The sequence below is a fragment of the Carex rostrata genome, chromosome 21 (genome assembly GCF_964058835.1).
Source record: "Carex rostrata chromosome 21, lpCarRost1.2, whole genome shotgun sequence".
NCBI lineage: Eukaryota > Viridiplantae > Streptophyta > Magnoliopsida > Poales > Cyperaceae > Carex > Carex rostrata.
Genome location: NC_135938.1, coordinates 6,711,574 through 6,734,572, shown reverse-complemented (window position 1 = coordinate 6,734,572; position 22,999 = coordinate 6,711,574). Strand labels below are relative to the sequence as shown.

Genomic DNA, 22,999 nt, shown 5'->3' with positions numbered 1-22,999 from the left:
CATTTATTATTAAAATATAGAACAATGATCTATAATTCATACCATGATAATTTTTTTGTTATAATGTAATATTAGTCAGAGGTTAAAAAGCTAAATAAAATCTTATACATTTTGAATTGGGATCAGCTGAAATCCCATTACCCGATTTCAGGGTCCTGAAATACCTCCTCTCCCTATCTCTCTTCTCTTTCGTCTTTCTCTCTCCTCAAATTTTGACGAGAGAGAAAGAAGAGAGAGGAGGCATTTCAGGGCCCTGAAATAGGGGTATGGATTTCAGCGGATGTGAACGCATACATTTTAGATGTGTAATGTAGTATGAAGTCTGAACCATGGTGACAAGATTCGTGTATTATATCCGAATAATTTGTTTTTTTGGTGATGCCGAACCGAACGTCGAATTATTCGGTTGATCGAACTTTGATCAAAATAAACCCGAATAATTCACAAATTTTACGAACTTTGTCCGAATTTTTTCCATAATATATATATTTTTTTTTGTTCTCTTTTGCAAAACTAAGATCTTTAATCTGAATAATTCCGAATTATTTCCGAATTATACCCGAATTATTTTATCGCCGAACCAATTCTGAACCGAAGCCAGTCGGCGCTCAGAAAAAAACAAGAACAAAAAATAATATTTTTTTTTCTTTTGTAGGTGCCGCTTCCTCCATGTGAAATCCACAAGACAAGGTAACTACATGGAATGATATAATAATAAATCAGAGAGAGAGAGAGAGAGGAGAGAGAATTGAGGTGGAAAGAAAGGTCATTATTTGGTGGAAAGATTCAGACCTCGAGCCCCTCAATGGCAGAGAAAAGTGAGACCAAAGGCATCCCAAATTATTTTATTTCTCATCTTTTATTTATTTCTACTGTTTATATAATTAATGAAACAAAATTTATCATCATCATCGTATTCTCCTTCAGAGCGTTGAAGTTTTAGCCAAGAAGCATTGTGACTTGATCCTCTCCATTTTGTTTTCTCCAGTGAGGTAATTTTGTCTTTTTGTGTCTTAGGCTGTCATAACTCATAAAGTAAGATTCACAAGTAGTTTAAGTCTGGTTAAAAGGGATAGGTAACTTCTAACTTTGATTGGTATAATTCTTTTTTGTAGCAAATGGCTAAATCGTTGAGAGCCGAAGAGAAATTTTGACTGGTGCTGCAAGGTGATGTGAGCACAAAATAATCTGATACATCCATCTGTTGGAGTGTCACTGTAGAATGAACAGTAACACCCCATTCAACTTTTATGAGTTTATAATTTCTATTATTATGTAACTTGGAAAGCACCGGTAAACCGGGAGCAGATCACCTGCCCCCCGGGGTGCAGGATTTGCCTGCCCCCTCAGTCACTGTGGAGTGGGGTTGGGTTTAGGATGGGTGGGGCCGGATTTAGGGTTTAGAGTTTAGGGGGTCCACTAACAGTGACTTTGGGGGCAGGAAATTCCTGCCTCCAGGGGAGCAGGAGATTCGATCCCCCGGTAAACCTTCCATCCAAAAATGCACAAGTGAGGTTGATTTACGATTTTTTTGGCTTTTATGATTAAATACGTTCGGACTTCAGACCACAAAATTAAAGGAAAATAAAGTCAAAGGAGAAGTGTGCTAAATTGTTATATCAATGTGATAGCTGTTCAAAGAAAGCAGAAATTACGAGTACTACCAATGAGCGAATCTTAATGCAACAACATAGGAATGTTGATTCGCTTCTATTATTTTAAATTTTAAATTCTATACATCAAAAATTTATTGAACTTTTTTAAAGTTTTTATATAATTTAAATTTATTTACGAAATATCAAATGTGTGCCGATAATCCTAAGACTTCGTTCAAAATTCACTTCCGCGCACTAAAGTTTTTTTCCATTTTATGTTTCAACTCTCCAGTCCAATCTATATAGTCGAACAATCTATAATTTAAAGCGATTTTCAATGTGTAATTTATATCTGTTGCAAAAAAGTTATCTATTTGCCCACCAAAGCTCCATAAACAGATGAAAACTATTTTCTAGTGTTTCCTTCATCTTTTGAACAAATTCTCGTTTTTGTTTTGTTGATGCAAAATTAAAGGCACAATTATTGAATTCGTGTCACTGCCAAATGACTGTGCATTTTATTCATTTTTATCATTAAGAAAATGCACAACTTCTTATTTAGAGCCATTTTCTCGATTCATCCAATTTGATTAGTAAATGTTAATATTTAAAGTCAATAATCACAAACTTTAATTTGATTATTTTTCAAAAAAGTGATTTGCGGAGAAATCAGCAGCCATTCGTTACATTCATTTTTAAAATAATAAATATCTATCAGTTTCACTGAAACTAGAAGTACATATCACACTTCACTGTCAGTAGAAAAATTTACAACTAGAAATTCATCTTCAAAGCACATGACAAAACAATATATACATCTACATCATAGATAACAAAAGCAATCCACAACAACACCAACCAAATAAAAAAACAACAAAACTACACCATATACAAACTGCTCTATTTCCTAACTTGTTCAGAGGTCAAACTTATGAGTTATGACTTATGACTGTCAGTTGTCTAATCTCGTAATCACTGTAAATTGGGACAGATCTACAGAGTTTTCATTAATTTGTAAAATATAGTACTTAGACATGAATTTACTATATAGTTAGAATAAAATATTATAGGTATTATAAAATTATTCTTCACACTCAGCATTAAAAATTTTATATAATGGGCTCTCAATGTGTGTTTGATTCCTAAAACTCGAAAGTTTGTCTCTACCTCTAGTCATATAATTGTACTCAAAACTCACATCGATAAGTGACTTAACAAAAACATTTTGTTAACTTAATTAGTTTCAAAATAAAGCAATTATTACTATCAAATCCAAGGTGACAATAACGAGCTATACAACATCAAATATATTTTTTCCTCGAAAAAAGTTTCAAACTATTCAACTATCTAATATACACAAAAAAATTAATTTCAAAATTTGAATGTCATCTTTGAAATATCTATAATAATTTTCTATGGTTGATGCACCACCTTTTTATTTTTATTTTTTTGGTGATTACACTATAATAAACTTGTCGATGGTCCAAATTGTTGATGTGCCATCTTTTTTTGTTTGCTTGTTTGGTGATTACACTATAATAAATTTGTTGATGGTCCAAATTGTCGATGCACCATCTGTTGAACATGCTTATAAATCACCCGCGTGTCTATGTTATTTTATTTTTTAAAATAGTAATCGCCAAATGGTATCCATGCATTTCCATTTGGACAGACTGGAGAGGTCCCAACTCCAGAAATTTACAGCACAACCTCTCTTTTTTGCTGGTTTTTTGTACGAATAAAACGCACAAACCCGCTTATTCTCGGTCGAACCCACCTAAGAGCACATGATCCGAAACCTCTTATTTTGTCTTGGTTTTACTGTTGGGAAATGTTCCTGTTAAATGTTAATATTCTTTCATCTACTAAGACAAAATACTTTGCGAGCTGTAAACCAATGTAACGCTTTGGGAGAATAAACCAAATTTTTTATTGGTCAAGTTGGTAAATTTCTCGAATGCTCATTGGTTACCAGCCGTGTAAGCTAAGATACCTCATTTAGTCGCTTTTCACAATTCAAACTTTGCGGCTATACTGTACGAAATTGGCCTTTGTAATTATTATAATTTCATGCTTTTAAAAAAGGTGTTTTGCATGTACAAAGAAAGTGCTTTTGGGATCTAGATGCCCTCGCTTTTAATTTTTTTTAACGCGTTATGATGTTACATTAAAAATTACACATTAATAAAATTATGTCATGTTTTGCACTTTTCAAATGTCAGAAGCGACAGTTATATGTGACAAAAATAAACGACGGGTACAAATACAAGGCTTAAAGACATCTTATTATTTCATCTCAAAAAAAAAAAAAACATCTTATTTAATTCATCTAACAGACATCTTAAAAATAATTGGGCCGCTAGTAGACATTTTTATGAAGCTGATTCACTGGATTAGAAAATTAGATAAATGATTTACAGAGGAGGGTCACATAAGCTTTCAAGCCCATCAATTGTTTTGATTGCACATTTGGTCCTTCTAGAAGTTCACATGCTGTTCAAAATTCAAATACTCTACATAGGCCCATTGCAAACTTGAAACCCAAGAGGCCAAGACTATTAAGCTTGAAAGACATTTTCATATTTCTTCAATAATTTATTAGGCCCGAGAACAGAGAGCTTTGGTTCCATAAAGCCCCAACAACCTTTACTGGGCTTGGCAAATCAAATCTCATTAGTTTTATCCAAATTTTGCTTTACTGTTGTTTTTTATGCTCAAAACAAGGAAATTTATCACCTAAGGTAATATAATATTCCTGTTTAGGTCCGGACCGTCCGATCAGAATCTGCACAATTATTAAAGAACCCTGTGCATTCCACCTCGGGCCAGAGCCGCCAGACTGATTCGGATTTTGATTGGACGGTCCAGATCTAAACAGAAATTATGTTACCTCAGAGATATATGGATTACAAAACAAATGATGTTTGCTAAAATACTTCAAAATGTTCACGACAGTGCATCCAAAAGTCGGCATTTCTCAAGTGCCTAGATGTTCAAATTCTTTGACCACAAATTACTTGGACGCCAAGTTAGACTCGAATATGCAGCGTGTCAGACAAAGGAAAGGAAGATACTAATGCCACTAGGGCTGTATAAAAAGCTCGCGACTCGTGAGTTACTCAAACTCAGCTCGGTAACGAACTCGCTAACAACTCGTTCGTTTAAAATTCGAGTTATTCTGACTCGAGTTGAGTAACTCGTGAGTTAAACGAGTTGAGTTTGAGTTGGACTAAACTCGCTCGTTACAACTCGTGACTCGTTTGATTGATGATTTTCTTCATAATTTTTGACCTATTTTATTTTTCCAACTAGATGTGACTGACTCAAGTTGACCCAATTCATTTCATTTAATCATTTTGTTGTAAATTGTTTGTTAATTCAATATTTACTTCTCATATTATTACATAACAACAATCATAAGTTCAAATGTTCAACATTTCAACACCTTAAACGAGTTGACTCACGAGTCACGAGCCAACTCGAGTTACTCGCGAGTTGAATTCGAGTCAGCGAGCCAGCTCGGCTCAATAATCTCAACTCGAGTCAACTCGACTCACTATCTTTCGAGTTGAATTCGAGTTGTCCATAACTCGAGCTAACTCGGCTCGTTAGCAGCCCTAAATGCCACGTTTTTTAGCTGCATTTATCCAATCACTCTACAAAAAATACTCTTATTTAAATAACCTGAATTCAACCCAATTAATTAGGCACTGAGCTTTAGAGCCAGATGGATTTCCATTTCTTATTTTTTGTGTTTTTTTTTTCCTGAGCTCTCTGATGTTCAAATGACTCGGTCGAGCTTCTTGATCTTTACAAATCACCCAGCTAATGAAAAATTGAAAAAAATCTTACATAGTACAAAAATAAAAAGCAATACTTGTATGCTATGAACATGGAAATTTCACATTAAAAAAAAGGCATTAAAGCATGAATTGCTCAACATGGTCTTTATCAGACAATGAATGCCACTAGTGGATATACAAGGTGAAATTTTATTTCACAATGGCTGTTGGAGATTGGTTAGTAAAAACAAAGAAATTATGATACAACATTCTGGCATTTTTTGAATCTGAAACTAAGGACTAAGATAGAAGCAGAGCTAAAATATTCTGCATAAGCCGGGCCCCTGTTATACAGAGATGCCACACACCAAGTCTGATCAGAAAAGTTTACTCCTGTGTCGCAGCCGTACGATCGTTGATCGCATCAAGGAAGCCGAACCTCTGCAAGCGCTGCTGGTGCTTAGCCGCAGCCAAACGATCAGCAGCTTCTCTTTTCATTGCCCTCTTGGCTCTCCTACCTGAGAAAAGCAGAAATTTTATGGACCAAGTCGTAGAATTGCGTGTTTATGTTGCCAGCATGAAATTTTGGACATTTATTTTTTTACCATTCTTGAAAATGTTAGATTCAAGAAAAGAAAAGTACCAATTAAATCCTTGGACATTGATCCATCTCCCTCTTTTTTCTCCTTATTCTTCTTCCTACAACTACTACTACTAGTGTTATCTGCAATAAACAAAACAATTTTTTAGGAACTGAAGTTGTAAATATTCTATGCGAAAATCGTAAAGCTCATTTTATGGGTAATTACCAAGGCAATAAAAACCATTTACATTTTTTTTCAGCAGTAGAACATGGGGGTGCAATCAATAAAAACTTTTAAGACCTATCAGTAACAACTAAAAAGTGCATTTCGAAAGTATAACGCTACCTGTGAAATCTTTGGACGAGGATCCGCCCCCCTCCATTTTCTCCTTATCCTTCTTCCTACTGCTACTACTGCTACTGCACAGACGGGGCAGGCTCACGTCACTGTCATCATCTATGTACAAGTTTGGTCTGACGGGCCGGGCCTCCTTTCGACCAGCCCTCACATACCCATTATCGCCCCATCGTCGGTTGCCTATGCGAACAGTCGAAGAATTCCCTCTCATGTAATATGACTCCAGGTCTTCTTCATCTTCTTCTAACTCCTCGGCGTAGTAGTACGGGTAGAGATCGTCAGTCTCATCATGTACCTCCTCGTGGGGCTCGATCGTCAGTGGAATAAACCAGGCAGCCCTCAGGAGAAGACACACGCTCTCCTCAAACATGTAATCATGTATACTGTAGTGACACACACAAGTTAGCACTAATTTGTTGCCATTACAAGGTGAAATCATAAAAGCAATAAGTTAGGCCAGGTTGGGACAGGTCTTGCTAAAAATAAGAGATCCATTTCTATTAGTGTTTAAAAGACACTAAGAATAACCTCACTTGCCTATAAAGAGTATAAAGACTCAACTCAAGATGTTTAATTTCATGCAAAATTGATCAAACATACTTGAGCATAATTAAAACGTGAATGCCTATGGTACGGATGTATGATATAACCAAGTGTCACCTAACCAACTTGCAACAAAGATGAGGCACCATACAGGCATGGAATGAAAAATAATGCTAACCAGCCATCAAGGGAACGGTGCACACTGAGAGACTCGAACGGGTGCTTGCACTGAGGGCATAGAGGATTGTCTTTATAAGAAGCCCATCGAAGGATGCATGTCACACTGCATAGATAAAAAAATAATAAGACAAATGTGAGAAGTACTTTAAGTAAATACAAATGTATCAAGAGTCATGCACTCTTTTATGTGTTTCTTGCTTTTACTCCGCGAACACTTATATTTTGTTTGCAAGCAGTATAAAAAATTGTGATGAATTACTGGAGAGTTCGCCTTCAGAATAATTTATAGCCAAAATTAGATAATTAGCTTGAACAAGAAAACTAATTTTTAGCACCTCAAATAAATTCGCAACATTTGAACTGACACCAAGCCAATGTAAAACCAAATTCTTACCATTGCACAAATCAATTGATCAAATTTGTCAATAAATTGAGATAGAAAATTTTCTTTTACGGTTCTAAATTAGGTGAGGTTCAAATCGATAGCCCGTCTATAATATCAAGGAATTAAAATATCCACTAGCTGTAGTTTTTTTTTTCTCTAAAGGGAACCCAGATCTACTGAAAACAAGAAACGGGAAATGAAAAAGATTTGAAAGACAAACCAGTAGGCATGCTCGCAACCTTTTACAAGCGCCGTTTCCTGGAGCACGATCTTCTCCAAGCAAATAGCACAAAATCCAAAATCTGCCGATCCCGACTCGCCGCCACACTCAACTTCCTTCAGATCTCTGCCAGACTCGGTCGCAAGGCAATCCAGCTGCGCCTACAGCAAACCAAATCAGAAAATCTGGAAAATTCCATCGAAAAATCGAAGAAAACAAGGTGAAGTTCGTTGAGAACCTGATCAACGGTTTCAGTGGCCATGAAAATAGCTAGCAAGAAATGATTAGGGTTCGTTGGGTCGGGTCGGTGGAAGAAAGAGAAGATTAGAAAAAAGGCGAAGATGCGATCGTTTATTCGACGAATAAAAGTGATAATTTTGGTTTCAACCCTAAACTATTTTATAAGGACTTTTATTAAAAGTTCCATTATAAAATGGTACTTTAGTCGAGAAAACGCGGCATAAACCGACTTACAATATTTCTTTTGATTATCTTAGGAAATTAATCAGTCAATTATTTTTAAAAGTTTTATAGTGTGTTTTAATGAGAGAAATTTGAAATTAGTATATGAGAATAGAAGTAAAATAGTGATTTTCAGATTATTATAAAAATAGTGCTATTTAGATTAATATATATGTTGTTTGGATTATATATTTTGAATAATGAATAGCTGTAATTGAAAAATAATAATATTAACAATGTGCTAATTAAAAAAAAGATAGGTAAGTCAAGTCTCAAATGAATTATCACGAAATGAAAATAACAGAAATGATGTTAACTTTGTTCTTTTGAAATTGTTTACGAAAATACGAGAAGATTTTTTTAATTTTTTTTCACTCTATTGAATAGAAGTTCTAATATTTATAAAGAATAACAACTATTCTAATAACTAATTATTATGAACAGTAAAAATATTGTTTGGATGATCTTAACATATCCAAATCCCTAAAGATTGCAAGATTTTAACTAAATCGAACTCTGAGGCTTTTTGAGTAAATATCATACTTTTTGAGGTTCCGACCTAAAATATGAAGAATCCCTGTCCGATTAGAAATTTTATTTCTAGTAGAGAGAGAGATATCGCATGTTAATTGGTAAATGGTTCGGATCACCTCACCCGTTTGCCGTTTTACACGATATCGGGTTCAGATCCAATCGCCAATCACCTCTACGGCTATAACGCTAACTCGGAGCCTTGGATTCTACACCCGGATACATACCCAATTAGTTCATGTTACATTCGGATCTCCAATGGGTTTGAACCGAAAGGGATCCGATCCGACGCAGACAAAGGGCCTAGAAAATAAATTGTGGAAGCTGAAAGTCAGAATCTAGTGGTTGGCAATGGCGCGGTGCTGATTGCATGCTATCATCATCCATGTTCCATGTTCCGTAGTTCAATTTAGCTAACATAATTTGAGAATATTCTTTCGAATGGTAGTTAAGAAAAATAATCCACTACTGAATTGCTGATCCATGTTACAATTTAGTTAAAAAGTTTAAATTGTTGCGTCTATTTTATTAATTATAATTATATATGTCTATAAAATTATAAAATGATATAATGTAGTCGTTTGATAGTCAAGATTTGAAAATATGATGATATCATCCGTTGATTTTGTTCACTTTTGACACGTACCGAAATAAAATCAAACCGATACAAAATTTTGGTCAAACTGTCAATTCACTAGTAGTATAGGAAATCCCAATTCTCGATGAAAGCGAATATCATTTTGTGGATCTCCACTATTTATTTCTTCTCTTATTAATTTTGGTATCATTATCAGTGTATTTTGTAGTAATAAATTTCTTTTATCATTGTTACCAGTTTCGCTTATATGTTATATGGAGAGCACAGGACGACATGATCCGGACCAAGAGGCCCAAAAATACCCATCAAATTATGGGCCATGGGCTGCAATTTACAATGTAATGTATTAATTAATTAATTAATTAAATTCACAATTAAGTGTATTATTCATACAGTTTCAAGACACCATGGCGTAAATTAAGTTTTCCAAGTTTGGAGCACATGCAGCATTTGAGTCGTTCTCATTGCCTCCTCTCATTGTCCCACCAGACTGGGAGGTTGAGATATCTAAATTGGGTGGTTGAGATCTCTTGTCACAGGAAATAGATATACATAATTTGAAATCTTCATTTTGGTCCATCTTCTCGCGAGATGGTTTTACAAGCTTACAATTTTGAAGAGCAAAGATGGTTTTACCAGTTGTGAGGACTATTTTCTAGCTGCCTGTGTGTAAATACTAAATAATAGATTTCATGTGACATCTACCATTTCCTCTCTTTTTTAATGATTTAAGCTCATATTTAGTTGAAGATTAAATACAAAATAGTTCTTATTTCGATCATCGAATATGAAATAATTAAATCGATATAAAATGATATAAATCAGATTAAATTAAATTATGTATTTACATGATTTTTCACTCGCACTTAAAGAACCAATATAGTATTTTTTTTTTATCTCATTTAACTTAAATCTTCGTTACTTAAATTTTTTATCAAATAAACATAACTTCGATTTAGATCAAAAAGTTAATTTTTTTTTTTACGAAGATCTTATATTGCGAGGAACTTAAGTTGGGCCGGGCTGGATTCAATGGTTTTGCTCCTTTTGGGTCGTCAGGTTCAAAGGCTTTTTAAGGAAAGGTGAATAAAATTTGTGACAATTTTTTGAAACGGCCCAAAAGCTTATTCCCATCAGTGCGTCTTGGACAAATAACAACTTCGATTTCACATCTGAAGTTGAAGCTACAAGAAGAAATAACTAATTTAATTGAATTTCAAAATAATGTTAAAAAGTTAAGAGAATAAAAAAAATCGTCTCCATATAGTGCGTTCTAATTTTGAAAATCAAACAAAAAACATAAGATTTTTGCAACAACAAAAAAAAATCTTTGCACTTCAAATTCATGCAACACAAATAAACATGCACAATAAATAAGATACAAGTACTTAAAATAGGCATAATAAATAAGATACAAGTACTCGAGGTGGATGAATCTTCATGCTCTCTCCTTGACAAAGTCCATTTGTTTGGTACGGAATGCCTCCCATACCCTTTCCAATTTCTTCTTCTCCTTTGTGCACACACATCTCTTCCACGTAAGCATATTAATAGAGGCATGAAGGCAGTTAGAGCAGTTAGATTAGTTAGACTAGATTTGGTCACGTAACTATAAGTAGTTAGATCAATGAGATGAATGTAATTACAATAGAGCCTGTGAGCTGTAGCCTATATAAACAGCCAATTGTAATATGTTGAATCATCAATCGATCCATCCGATTTCTTTTTAATCTTGTAGATCCATTTATACCCAATGACATGACGATCGGGCAGAAAAGGAACGAGATCCCAAGTTTGATTATGCGCTAAGGCGGTAAGCTCATCGGTCATTGCCTTGTGCCACTCAAGGTGTTTGTTTGCCGTGGTAAAGCAAGTCGGTTCTACATGAGAAGGAGGAGGTAGAGGGTGTTTGGTGGTAAGAAAGGTGACATGATGAGGAAAAGTTTTTGGTCGGTTTGAATTTGTTTTTAAACGGGTCTGCATGTGGTGTGTATTAGTAGAAACCGAGACAGGAGCTGCTGAGTTCGGTTCTGGATCATTTGAGGCAGAGGCGCAAGGTGTAGTAGCAGCAGCCCTGTTAGATGGAATTTCAGCAATTGGGCTTGAAGGTTGGGTAGAAGGAGACTCAATCAAGTTGGGCCTTGAAGAAGAGTTATTAGTGGAAGGGATCGGCCCAAGTAAACTGGGCTGTGTAGATGGGGGCAAGCAAGGCCGAATAGAGGCAGGATGTGTAGAATTCGGCTGCACAGGAGATGGTGAGTGGGAAGGCGTGCTGGGCTGAGAAGTTGAGGTTGGCAGAGGCTCACTTGATAATGTTGGTAATGATTGCACCAAAGGAGAAGGCAGAGACCAAGTAGAGTAAACAGGTTGTGCAATAGCTGAATTTTGGTGAGCAAAAAGAAAAAACACTCTCATCAAACCGAACATTCCGATTCACATAAATTTTCCTTTCAGCAAAAAGATATTTCGTTTAATCATATTCAATTTTGTTTTTGCTACATTACAAAAGAAAATAATTTCCATGACAAAAGATCCTTTTCAAATGGACAATAATACTTTTTATGTCTGTTGAGGCCCAAATCCAAAATTCGTATATATCGTCTGAATTCGAATTTTGAGTTGATACAGAACAAATTTGGACCGTCTCTTTTGAATTGGTATAGATATTAAAATAAGTTCCGCAATTTTTTCAATTAGTCTGAACTGAATTAGTTCGAATTTCATTTTTTTTTTTTTTTTCAAATTTTACATTACCACAAAGAATACGGACTCCAAATACAACTGCTTTTAGCCGACATTTTTATTTTTACCCCATTAAAAAATTATTTTAATAATAATAACCAAAGTTTAATAATAATTTTAAAAATACCCCACCCTTGAAATTTTTTCATGGGTTGGAATTTTAATTCCAATTTTTTTTTTATAAAACAGAAATTTGTTTTTATTTTTTGTATTGAAATATTAGAAATGTTGGATATATTTCTTTGAAAATAGATGGAATACAATATAATTTGATTTATTAGAAAGACTGTAACAAATAACCCGGATCAATATTTTTTAGGCTGGATTTTTCGCGGCTGTAAAAAAAATTAATATATTTCTTTATGTGTTATTGGAAAAAAAATAAAAATGCTTAGATTCTGAGTTATTGATCCCGGTTCAAAATTCACTTCTATGTAATCTAGAAAATATTGTGATCCTTCTAGGACATTTAATTTATGAAAAGTTGTATCTATTTTTAAAAAAATAACAAAAACTTTAAGTTATTTAGTCTAAAAGATGAAAAGAGCTGAGGGAGTACTCGTATCATTTTTTAAGTTGTTATTTTGAGGTACTTATAGATAGTCTTCACAAATATTTCTATTTTCAAATAAGGATGCAAAATTAATCTGAAGCAGGCAGAAAAAAAGAGAGTAAAACATGGTGTGTGTGTGTGTCCACTTGTTTAAATTGTTGTTGTGGATAGATAGGTTGGTTCTGCCATAGTACCTAACAACTATGGTTAATTTGCTTTTCATAGGGTCACACAAGGAGGTTCAATAAAATATATAACATTCTAATTTTTTTTTTCTAGAAATAAGACTTCTATTAGTATTGAAGGAGTCAATAAGCATTGTATACAAAATAAACAGATATCTGTCTCAATAAATAAAGAAACAAAAGAAATTACAACAATTATATATAACTCCAAATAAATCAGAAATATGTAATCCCCAAGAAATTAATATTTATAGGGTAGTGGTAGAAGCCCTCTTCACCAGTAAAATCCAACAGAGAACCCTATAAATTAAGAAAAACCCACACATGATTCCAATATTTTGCCACCTCATGCTCTCATCCAGATGCCTAGCCATTAGCACATCAGATCCCGTTCTAGCACATATCAATGCATCCCCTTCATTTAACCAATAGAAGCATTTGTCTCTCAAACTCCCATACTCATTTATAAGTAGTGCATCCAAAGGGTACCGGTATGGAGATACATAGTACATGAACAACCAATACTTTGGTATACTATCTTTCGGTATGAAATATCCAGAGAAGAGAAAGAAAACCCCCAAAAATATGCATATGAGTGAATTGCCAAGAATGAAGTCTGGAGAGATTGCACCCAGAAAGAGAACAAGTGAACTTGCCATGAGCACAATCATCCAAACAACCAAAACAAAGAACATGAATGCATTGAAGGAAGGGTTGAGACCGACAAGCCAATAGACCGGTATTGCGAAAAGAAGAGCAACAACAAGTAAGAAAGGGATGAAAACGATTGTATTAGCGACCATGTATGAAGAAAGCCGGTACATCCGGCGAGACGTCTCGCGCATGAGCACACGTCTCTCTTGCAAGAATATAGGCAGTGCTTCTACAGTTGAGGACAGAAGAAAGCTTAGGGTAAATGCAAATAGGCCAAGCCTCTCGGCTATACCGTCTTCATTTGCCCTTACGTGGTAATATACACTACCTAGACCGAGACCGCCTACAATGGCTTGCATTGTTCTTGCGGCGAAGAGTTGCTTGGTACGGTACATCATCTTCCAAAATCTCGAACTCAACGAGATTATCTCCTCAAATCTGGAGCAATACTGATCATGATCAATAAACCCTTCATCAACGCTACATTCCTCAATATCTTGCATTTCTTTGCAATCGGTTATGAACTCTCCGCATATTGTCTTGTACTCCACTATTTGATCTGTTATCTCCATGACAAACTCGAGCGGGTTGAGTCGGGCCGGAATCTTTAGCCCGAGTTGACATATGACATCCTCAAGGGATTTTAAACTGCCATGATGAGCAACCGTGCCATGAGACAGGATGAGGTATGATGACATGTATTTCAACATTCGGTAGCTCGGTTGGTGGATTGTTAGTATGAGTATTTGCTTTCTTACCTTAGCCATAGAGGCAAGAAGCTCAAGTACTTGTAGTGCTGAGGTACTATCGAGCCCCGATGTCGGTTCATCAAGCAGTAGTATCGGTGGATCGTGGATCACATCAATTGCGATCGAAACCCGTTTTCTCTCACCACCCGATATCCCTCGCACCTCGTCATCCCCGATGTAACTATCAGCAATATGGTCTAGACCTAATTCTTGCATTAGAGCTAAAACCCTTTCCTCCTTTTCCTTCAAGTTCATACCTTTTATCCTAAACTGGGCACTAAACATCAGGGTTTCTTTTACAGTGAGAAGGGGAAGAAGATTATCCTCTTGCGTCACGAAGCCACAGAGTTTTCTCAAGCGACTCGATTTTAACATGGGTTGCTCGTTGAAGGAGATGGTTTTTGGATCAAAGTCAGAATTTTTCACCCGACCGGAGATGATACGGAGGAGTGTAGATTTACCGGCCCCACTCGGGCCGACAATTGCAAGGATCTCTGAGTTTTTAGCGGTAAAGGAGACTGATTTAAGGAGTTGAATTGAGTTTGAGCGGGGCATTCGGTTAGCACACAACCAAGAGACTGGTCCATTTTTTGTACGGTGGATGGTGTAAGAAAGATCGGTCACAACCAACTTGTATGCCGGTATGACGGAGTCGATACACGGTAGAGGCGATGGATGATAGAAGGAAGAAGATGGAGAGGTGGATTGTGGTGGAGAGCTAGAGTTGGTAGAGAGAGAGACATGATCTAGGTCTAAACAGGTATCTTCCATTGGAGGATTAGGAGGGAAATGGATGCAATGAGCAGCCATTGGAGGGAAGTTGTAAGAAAATAAAGAGTTAGAGGAGTTTGGTTTGAAGTGTGGGAAAAGGTTATTTGAAATGGTTGATGATTTGGGTTAACTGTTTGATGAATGTTTCTGATGGAGGTTGGACCTAACTTTGACCGCTTTCACTGTGCGTGGAGTGTGTAAAAATAAAATTGTGAGAAAATATCATAACTTTGTGATTGCGTTGGGGTTTGGCTGAGTTAGGTGATCTATATAGTGTAATGGGGAAGTACAATTTAAAAGTAAGGATTGCCAAAAGAACTGGATATGTTACAAATAATTAATTGGGTTGATTTTGAAAGTACACAAAAATTAAGAGTTGGGTTGATTTTAAGAGAGCCAGTTAATTAGTATTTCGGTTGATGCTGATTTCTTAATTGGGCCTAGAAAGCCCACGAGTAAGTTTATGTTTGTACCTTAGAATTAGATGGCTATTTGCAATTGGGTCAGAAAAAAATTAGATGGATTTTGAAGCCCGTCTACAGGGAACCTATTTTCTTTTTTGGAGGCACTGATCTGTTGCTTGCTCGTTTACTTCTAGGAAGGCATCTGAAGTATAAATTGTTTGAAAATTCTTTATTTTAGTATTAATTTGAATAACAGTGCTATTATGTAAAATTAGCTTTTGTTGAATACAAATTATTATTTGGAAGAGTGGTACATCAACGCTCTGTCATTATTTTACAGAAAGGTTTGAGTACCAACAAGGAGAGTATAGATAGGAGATGGAAGTAGAGAAAATTATAATTTTTTCAGGGACTTTTAACTTTAAGAAAAAAGAATACTTTCTTCAACACTCTTCTTGCCGATCTTATGTCATATAGTTTTCAAATATTACTTTTTCTAGCACCATCAAGTGAGCTCCCAAATAATCTCTTAGACTGTTTTTTCAGAACTATTTTTATTATATTTTTCATCTGAAGGTAAAAAAAAGGTTGCAACAAAAGAATCCTTTGGCAAATAAGAGATTCACATTCACATTCACTTATGTTGTTTGGTATTTATTTTCTTATTTCAGATTTTGTTCCTATATATGTAGATTCCTTTTGAAATATAAAACCTGATAAGTTACAGACTCGGTTTAATCACCAGTCACCACTAACAGACAAGACCCTCCATACTCCATTAGACAAAAGGGTACCCTCAAAGATAATAACCACCTGGACCTCTAGCATTCTGACAACCAAAATAAAGCTAGCTTTAAAACTTCATAGGTTGTCTAACTACTATGCATGTCTCCAAATTATTATATTACTACTAAGTAGCCTTCAACTGCCATAAAAGAAGAATAAAATTTGAATTCTAGAATTTATTCATTGTATTTCGTACTGATTAATTTTTCATTGTACATGAGCTGCTTATGCAAAGATAAAATATTATTTGATTTATTTCTACTATCCTCTTGTTATACATGATTACCCAGCTGTAATTCCAACTCTGGTTCTGACAAATTGAGTTACTGCCACTGGTAAATCACAGTTGTGATGCGCCTCCTCTTGTTTATTTGTGTAGCTTTGCTCTCCAGTAGAGTGCTAAAATGGACATCTCCAATGTGTTGTCTAATATGGCATCTTCAAATTGTTCAACAAACAGCACTTAACATAAGGGCGGGTGCTATTCTAAGCTTGTTATTTCTAATATTGAGAGCTATTATTTTTAATGTCGGTTTTGTACTTAATAAATACCTTCTTATTTTTACCTCTAATTAAATCCTTGCTATAAATTGACAAAGTTAACAGATTTAGTAAATCTCTTTGCACATTCTAAATGAAACTTTTACGACATTTGACAAGTGATTTATTTGCATAGATTTTATGTGCCTAAACTCAAGTTTTTTATTTGTCTATTTATTCAGCAATAATTTGTTCACTTGTTAATAAATCATAATAAGTAAATCATAACTGACATACAAATTAGTTAAATCTAAATCCTCTAAAAAACAAAAACAAAAAAATGAATAAAATTGGAACTTGTAACTGACTGAAAAAAGAGAGATGAATACAAGCACCAATAAAAAAAAAATCTATATCACACATTCACACATGAGATGAGTGCACATTATTATTTCTTATGATTTTACAGCAAAGTTTTGTCAGTAAATACATTGATCAACTATACCACCACACATACAAATTTATTTGTGGTTATTTTCTTCCAGTAAACTCCAACATTATAATAAAATACTTACTAGTAAAACTATTGTACATCTAATTTTAAGAAAGAAATAACGATGAACACACAACAAATAAAAATAATAAAAGTAAAAATTACACAATATTACATATATTGTTAGAAGTGCATATAAATTTTCAATTATTTCTTGCTCGAAAGACATATATGAAAAATAATTTAAAATCAAGAATAATGAAAATTACATTTATTAGAAAGAATAAAATATGAGAAACTTACATGTAACAATTTGTGATCTCATGCATCCATTTTTTTTTTTGTCAAAACAATTCACGACTTGGCATAATTAATCAAAATAAATCCTTGGTATTGAAAGTAGTATTTTTTTTCTAAAATTTTATTCGTTTTTTTTTTTTTTTTGCAAAGATAATATTGATATACCATTATCAAATAAATCATAATCCTCCATAGCAACCAAATTGTTATGGTACAACAAAATTGATTTTTATAATATATTGGAGTAATTATGGCATACATTCATTTGATATTTTAGAAAAATGAAAATGTTTAAATTAAAAAAAAAATCATTTTGATATTTGAATCAATTTGAAATTCAATTAGTAGTTTATCACAAAAATCGTTGAAATTCACCATTAAAAATTTTAAATGGTTAGATGGAGTGGTAAACATCATTCAAAATGATTTTTATATGATACATGTGTTATTTAAGAAATGAAAAATACATTTACAAATTTAGTTTTCTAATTTGACTAATGTCTGATATTTTTCATAATATCAAATATATATACTTTTCAAAAATATTTCATACTACGCAAGTGCATGATGATTTGTTTGTTATAAAAGTTCTTGAATTATTTGATGCTATTATATTAGATTTCATGATAGATTATATATAGTTAACACCATATGAATTTCATAGAAAATAAAATTTGGAAAAAAAAAACAACACAATTTATTTATTTCCATAAAAATGGGGCTAAACCGGTGGGCAGCTATCCTATTAAATAGATAGTTATCTTTGGAAATTATTAATTATGTTTAAAACAAAAAAAAATCAGGAAAATATTAATTAGGGGCAAAAGTGGTATAAGGATAAAAAAAATTAAATTGTGCCCTCAAAATTTTAAAACAAGCTCTGAAAATAGCGCTTTCCTTAACATAATCAGAAATCCATATCTATGTTCTTTATAAAAACACAAGACAAATTGAATAACTACATCAAAAGAAGACCAATTTGTAAAGTGATCTTGATATATAAATTCCCGAGTGAGTCTATGGTACTATGCATATTACGATTTGGCACTGTGCTACGGCTCTATATTCGAGTTTTCAAATCCTAACGGTCGATCCGAACCGTTCATCTTGTTCTCCATATTAATATGTGTTTGGAGACCAAATTTTACATTTTTTGAAATTTTTTTACTATTTTTTGAAATTTATTGAAAATCACTGTTTTTGGATGGTCCAGAATTTTCAGACCAAGTGATTTTCTAAATATCTAAAAAAATAGTAAAAAAATTTCAAAAAATGTAAAATTTGGTCTCCAAACACATATTAATATGGAGAACAAGATGAACGGTTCGGATCGACCGTTAGGATTTGAAAACTCGAATATAAAGCCGTAGCACGGTGCCAAATCGTAATATGCATAGTAACATAGACTCACTCTAAATTCCCATCTAAAACCACACTTATTTAGCACGTCACAAACAGATCGATCTACATCTTATGCTTGTTCGCAGAACTGAAACAGATACTTTAATATTGTTACAACAAACAGAGATCGGTCCATTTCAAATTCATCATTCCGTTGTAAATGCATACAGTTTAAATCAAGCTTCAATAAAAACGATAATTAATTCAAATTTTATAAGCTTTTTAGGAGCTGCAGGAATTCGTTCGGTTAAATTTGGACGTTTTACATCTGATAAAACAAACTTTATAAGCTATTTAGGAGCTAAGTTCCTCTATTGATTTCGTGGTATGATGTTCAAATGTCTTCATGACTTTTTAATTTTCTTAAACCAAAATTCCCAAATCTCATATATCAAATAAACCGTTAAAATGTGATGTATAATATTTCTTTATATGTACATAAGAATTATCACTTTCCAATTTTCTATTTATATAAAACTTTTCTATTTTGTATTTATATAAATTAGTAAGTTGAAAATTCATTGTTCTTAAATTTTTCACATTAGTGTATTTTTACAAGTTCTCAATGACAATAAAATTAAAGTTGAAATATTATAATCTTTTATATGTACTTACAGAAAAATGATACATATCAATATCTAACAGTTTCTTTTAACATAAAAATTTTAAATTATTAAAATTTAAAAAATAAAGACATAATAAAAGCACAAATCATAGACATTTAAACCTTATCATCACTTTACTATATAAGCAATGCGCGCCAAGTTCACGTGGAGCCTAAGAGCATCTACATCCGTGAAACTCTTGGAGTTTCTAAATAACTGTTAACTAATTTTTAGAAATTTTGTCTCTGAAAGTTTCTAAACTCCCACATCCCTGAAACTAAGATTAGAGTTTCTTAATTGCCACATCAGCAAAAAAATTATAAGAGAAAAAAATTTCAACCAATTATTTGGCCACGTCAGAGTTTATAAACAGTTTCTTATTAAGAAACTTTGGAGCAAAGTTGCCAAATAAGAAACTCATCTGCATCCCTGAAACTGGTTTAGAAACTGCCACATCAGATTAGAAACTCCAAGATTTTCAGGAATGTAGATGCTCTAAGTGCCTCCCATCTAAATTGTTTTATAAGAATATACTTTTTTTAATATATATTTACAGAAAAAATTATAAAGATATATTAAGATTTAAATGATTATAAGATTATGCCTCATCTAATATTTTTCCCAACATATCCTTCTAATTTTATGTTTTTATAAAAATATATAAAATATACTTCATAATTAAAATAATTATATAATTCTGTTCCGTCTTACTAAACACCTTGCCCCTGATCAATAAATATTTCATACTGCTTATAAAATAGATGTGCTCTTTGTGAATAAAATGATTGTTATTCAAAAATCAGAGAATAAAATCATCACTTATAAGAATCAGATTGACGGCCTGCATGGTAAAGGAGATTTAACACAAGCTTTTACTGCCACTTTGGTCACGCCAAATAGCCTTGAGAAATAACTCAGGCAGGAGGCAGCATCAATGGCTCCAGCTTTTACAGTCACAGACTTTTTTTTTTTGTTTCCCGGTGTCACCATCTCTCCAGTTATTAGTCCGGGAAACATCCATTGCACAAATAAATTGAACATCAACCTTCTCCATTGTCTTTGTAAAAGGAGAAGAGTAATCCTCTGTGTTTCCGTTTTCTTACCGATCATGACTGTTTTATTGAAATGAGATAAAAATTGCAGTTCAGTGGAATTTGAAAATGTTTTCTATAATTACAGATGAAACGGCTATCTGAAAACACTTTTTATGAATTTCATAAAATCATATATGTATGGTCAAGTAACTGCAACTTGGACCAAGGTTGGATATGATATGACTAAAACTAGTGAGCATTGTCCCAATTTTAAGGCTTCAGCAGGGATTGGACTAATTTAGATTTGACCAAAAAAATGAAAAAAAAAAAAAAAAGTTTCTGATTTTTGGGTACAATGTTTATCATGACCTCCAAGATATTTTCAACTTATTTTCTGATCAGAATTCAACGACCATCCCTGTAGTTTTGGATCGAGTTGCACTCATTTCTTTTTTGGGGAAAATTTAACATAAATTTTAGAATGTAAGTGTCAATTACAAGCATAGACAAACAATTTCTCACGAGAGTTGTTTTATCGTTCCTTTTTTTTTTTTCCCCAAGCGTATCTCTTGAACAATAATAACAACAACAACAATCAAGTCTTTAGTCTCAAATAAATTAACGTAGGATAGAAATAAAATATAATCACAATCATAAAATAAAGATAAGTAGTAATAAAATAACAATAAAAATAAAAATAATAAAAGTAAAAGTAAAAATGATAGTGATAATAATAATACTAATATTAATATTAACTATATTTACCTAAACTATTAATCGTAGAGATCAAAGTCCTAAGCTTACATCATTTATTTTAAATTCATAGTTCTATGATCTAAGACCTATAATATTACCCCTAAAATAATCTCTAATTACTACTAGGTCATGGTTCTAATACGTGGATCGCTAGTTTCCACGCGCTCCTGTCCGAAGTCCACTCCTTCAAGTCCTTTTTTACTCCTTCGTCCCATGTCAATTGTGGCTAACCTCTGCCTCTCCTTGCGCTTTCGATACGCCTTATAACTACAATACGCACTGGTGCTTCAGAGACTTCCATTGGAGATGTCCAAACCATATCAAGCGGTGTTGAACGATCTTATCTTCAATCGGTACTACCCCAAGTTTGTCACGTATATCATATTTCTAATGCGAGCCCGTCTTGTATGGCCACAACTCCATAGCAACATACGTATCTCTGCTACACTTATTTTTTGAACGTGTTGTCTTTTAATAGCCCAACATTCTGCACCATACAATATTGCAGGTCTGATCGCCATCCTGTAGAACTTGCATTTGAGCTTTTGTGGGACTTTTCTATCACATAGGATACTAGATGCCTGTCGCCATTTGACTCACCACACTCGTATCCTATGGCTAACATATTCATCAATATCATCATCACTCTGCAACATCGATCCCAAATATCGCACTGTGTTATTCTTAGGCACTATTTGTCCAGCCAAAATGACATCTCCATCATCTGACCTGACACCGCTGAACTCGCACCTCATATACTCGATTTTAGTCATACTAAATCTAAAACCCTTTTATTCTAAAGTCCGTCTTCACAACTCTAGTTGCCTATCAACTCCTATTCTACTCTCGTCGATTAGCACCACATTATCAGCAAAGAGAATACACCAAGGGATCTCCCATTCTACGTCCCTTGTAACTTCGTCCATCACTAGAACAAAAATGTAGGGGCTCAAAGCTGACCCTTAATGTAATCCTATCTTAAGAGGAAAGTTATTGGTTTTACTATCGCATGCTCTGATATTAGTTATAACGTCATCGTACATATCTCTTGAAAAAGGAATAATTTCGGTGTAAATATATTTCCCTGTGTTGATAAGTAAAATTAAAATGAAGTAAATACTAAATTAATTTGAAAATTTGATAGTTGTCAAGTGAGAAATTGAATTGGTAAAATAAAAAATATATATATTACAAGTAAGCGGTAAAGATAAATATCTCAAAGATTAAGAATTTTGATGCTTTGAAAAATGGTGTCTAAAGGGTAACTAGAATAATGTCATAGTTTATTTAAAAAGAAATGGTGCGAATAAGTAAATTCGAGGTGTTTAAAGATGTATATTTGCTACTTTTATGTAATTTAAATAAGAATTTTATTTTATCCCGTCCGTGACAAGCTCGTTTCTATATTTATAATTTATTATCCGGAAAAGAAGAAAACGAGTTTATTTTTCCAAAAATAAATAAGAGCATAACAATGTTCCGGTTTAAATTTGAGAATACTTGTTACACCGAAAAAATGCTTGCACTATAACAAGAACCGGTGTAAAAATTTTGCACCGACGATTTTTTTGGAGAATAATATTTTATTTTTAAATAAAAAAATTTCTCATTGGCACCCAAACTTGCGTACATTAATTATTTTAAGATAATCCCTTGCAAGGCACTGCAAGCAGTCAAGTACACATCAGTTTAATTATGGCCAGGTAGAAAAAGACTGTTGACCAAGCAAAAGAGATGAGATAACATAAAAATTGAATTTAAATATATTATTCAGAAGGAAACATCGAGCATGCATGCAATGCCCAAAGCTTCTACGGCCCCCACTCAAATCCGGCTCAGGTGATTTGAC

At 33.6% G+C, this 22,999-nt stretch overlaps 2 protein-coding genes across 4 annotated transcripts; both read right to left on the bottom strand.

The window, feature by feature from the left end:
* Positions 1 to 5,567: 5,567 nt before the first annotated feature.
* On the bottom strand, positions 5,568 to 8,042 carry LOC144573255 (uncharacterized). 3 transcript variants are annotated; one of them, XM_078322993.1, is made up of 6 exons: positions 7,885 to 8,042; positions 7,647 to 7,801; positions 7,040 to 7,144; positions 6,307 to 6,701; positions 6,021 to 6,101; positions 5,568 to 5,895 (listed from the first exon to the last, which is right to left on the bottom strand). In XM_078322993.1, the coding sequence occupies exons 1-6, from the start codon at positions 7,906 to 7,908 to the stop codon at positions 5,765 to 5,767; spliced, it is 891 nt and encodes a 296-aa protein (XP_078179119.1). In that variant the 5' UTR covers positions 7,909 to 8,042; the 3' UTR covers positions 5,568 to 5,764. The 3 variants fall into 3 exon arrangements, with proteins under 3 accessions (XP_078179119.1, XP_078179118.1, XP_078179120.1); XM_078322992.1 differs by having other exon boundaries at positions 7,647 to 7,807; positions 7,885 to 8,030; XM_078322994.1 differs by lacking the exon at positions 6,021 to 6,101 and having other exon boundaries at positions 7,647 to 7,807; positions 7,885 to 8,030.
* Positions 8,043 to 12,850: 4,808 nt separating this feature from the next.
* On the bottom strand, positions 12,851 to 14,963 carry ABCG23 (ABC-2 type transporter family protein). The gene has a single exon (XM_078322595.1). It carries the CDS (start codon positions 14,928 to 14,930, stop codon positions 12,966 to 12,968), a length of 1,965 nt encoding a protein of 654 aa, XP_078178721.1. The 5' UTR covers positions 14,931 to 14,963; the 3' UTR covers positions 12,851 to 12,965.
* Between the last annotated feature and the right edge of the window lie 8,036 nt (positions 14,964 to 22,999).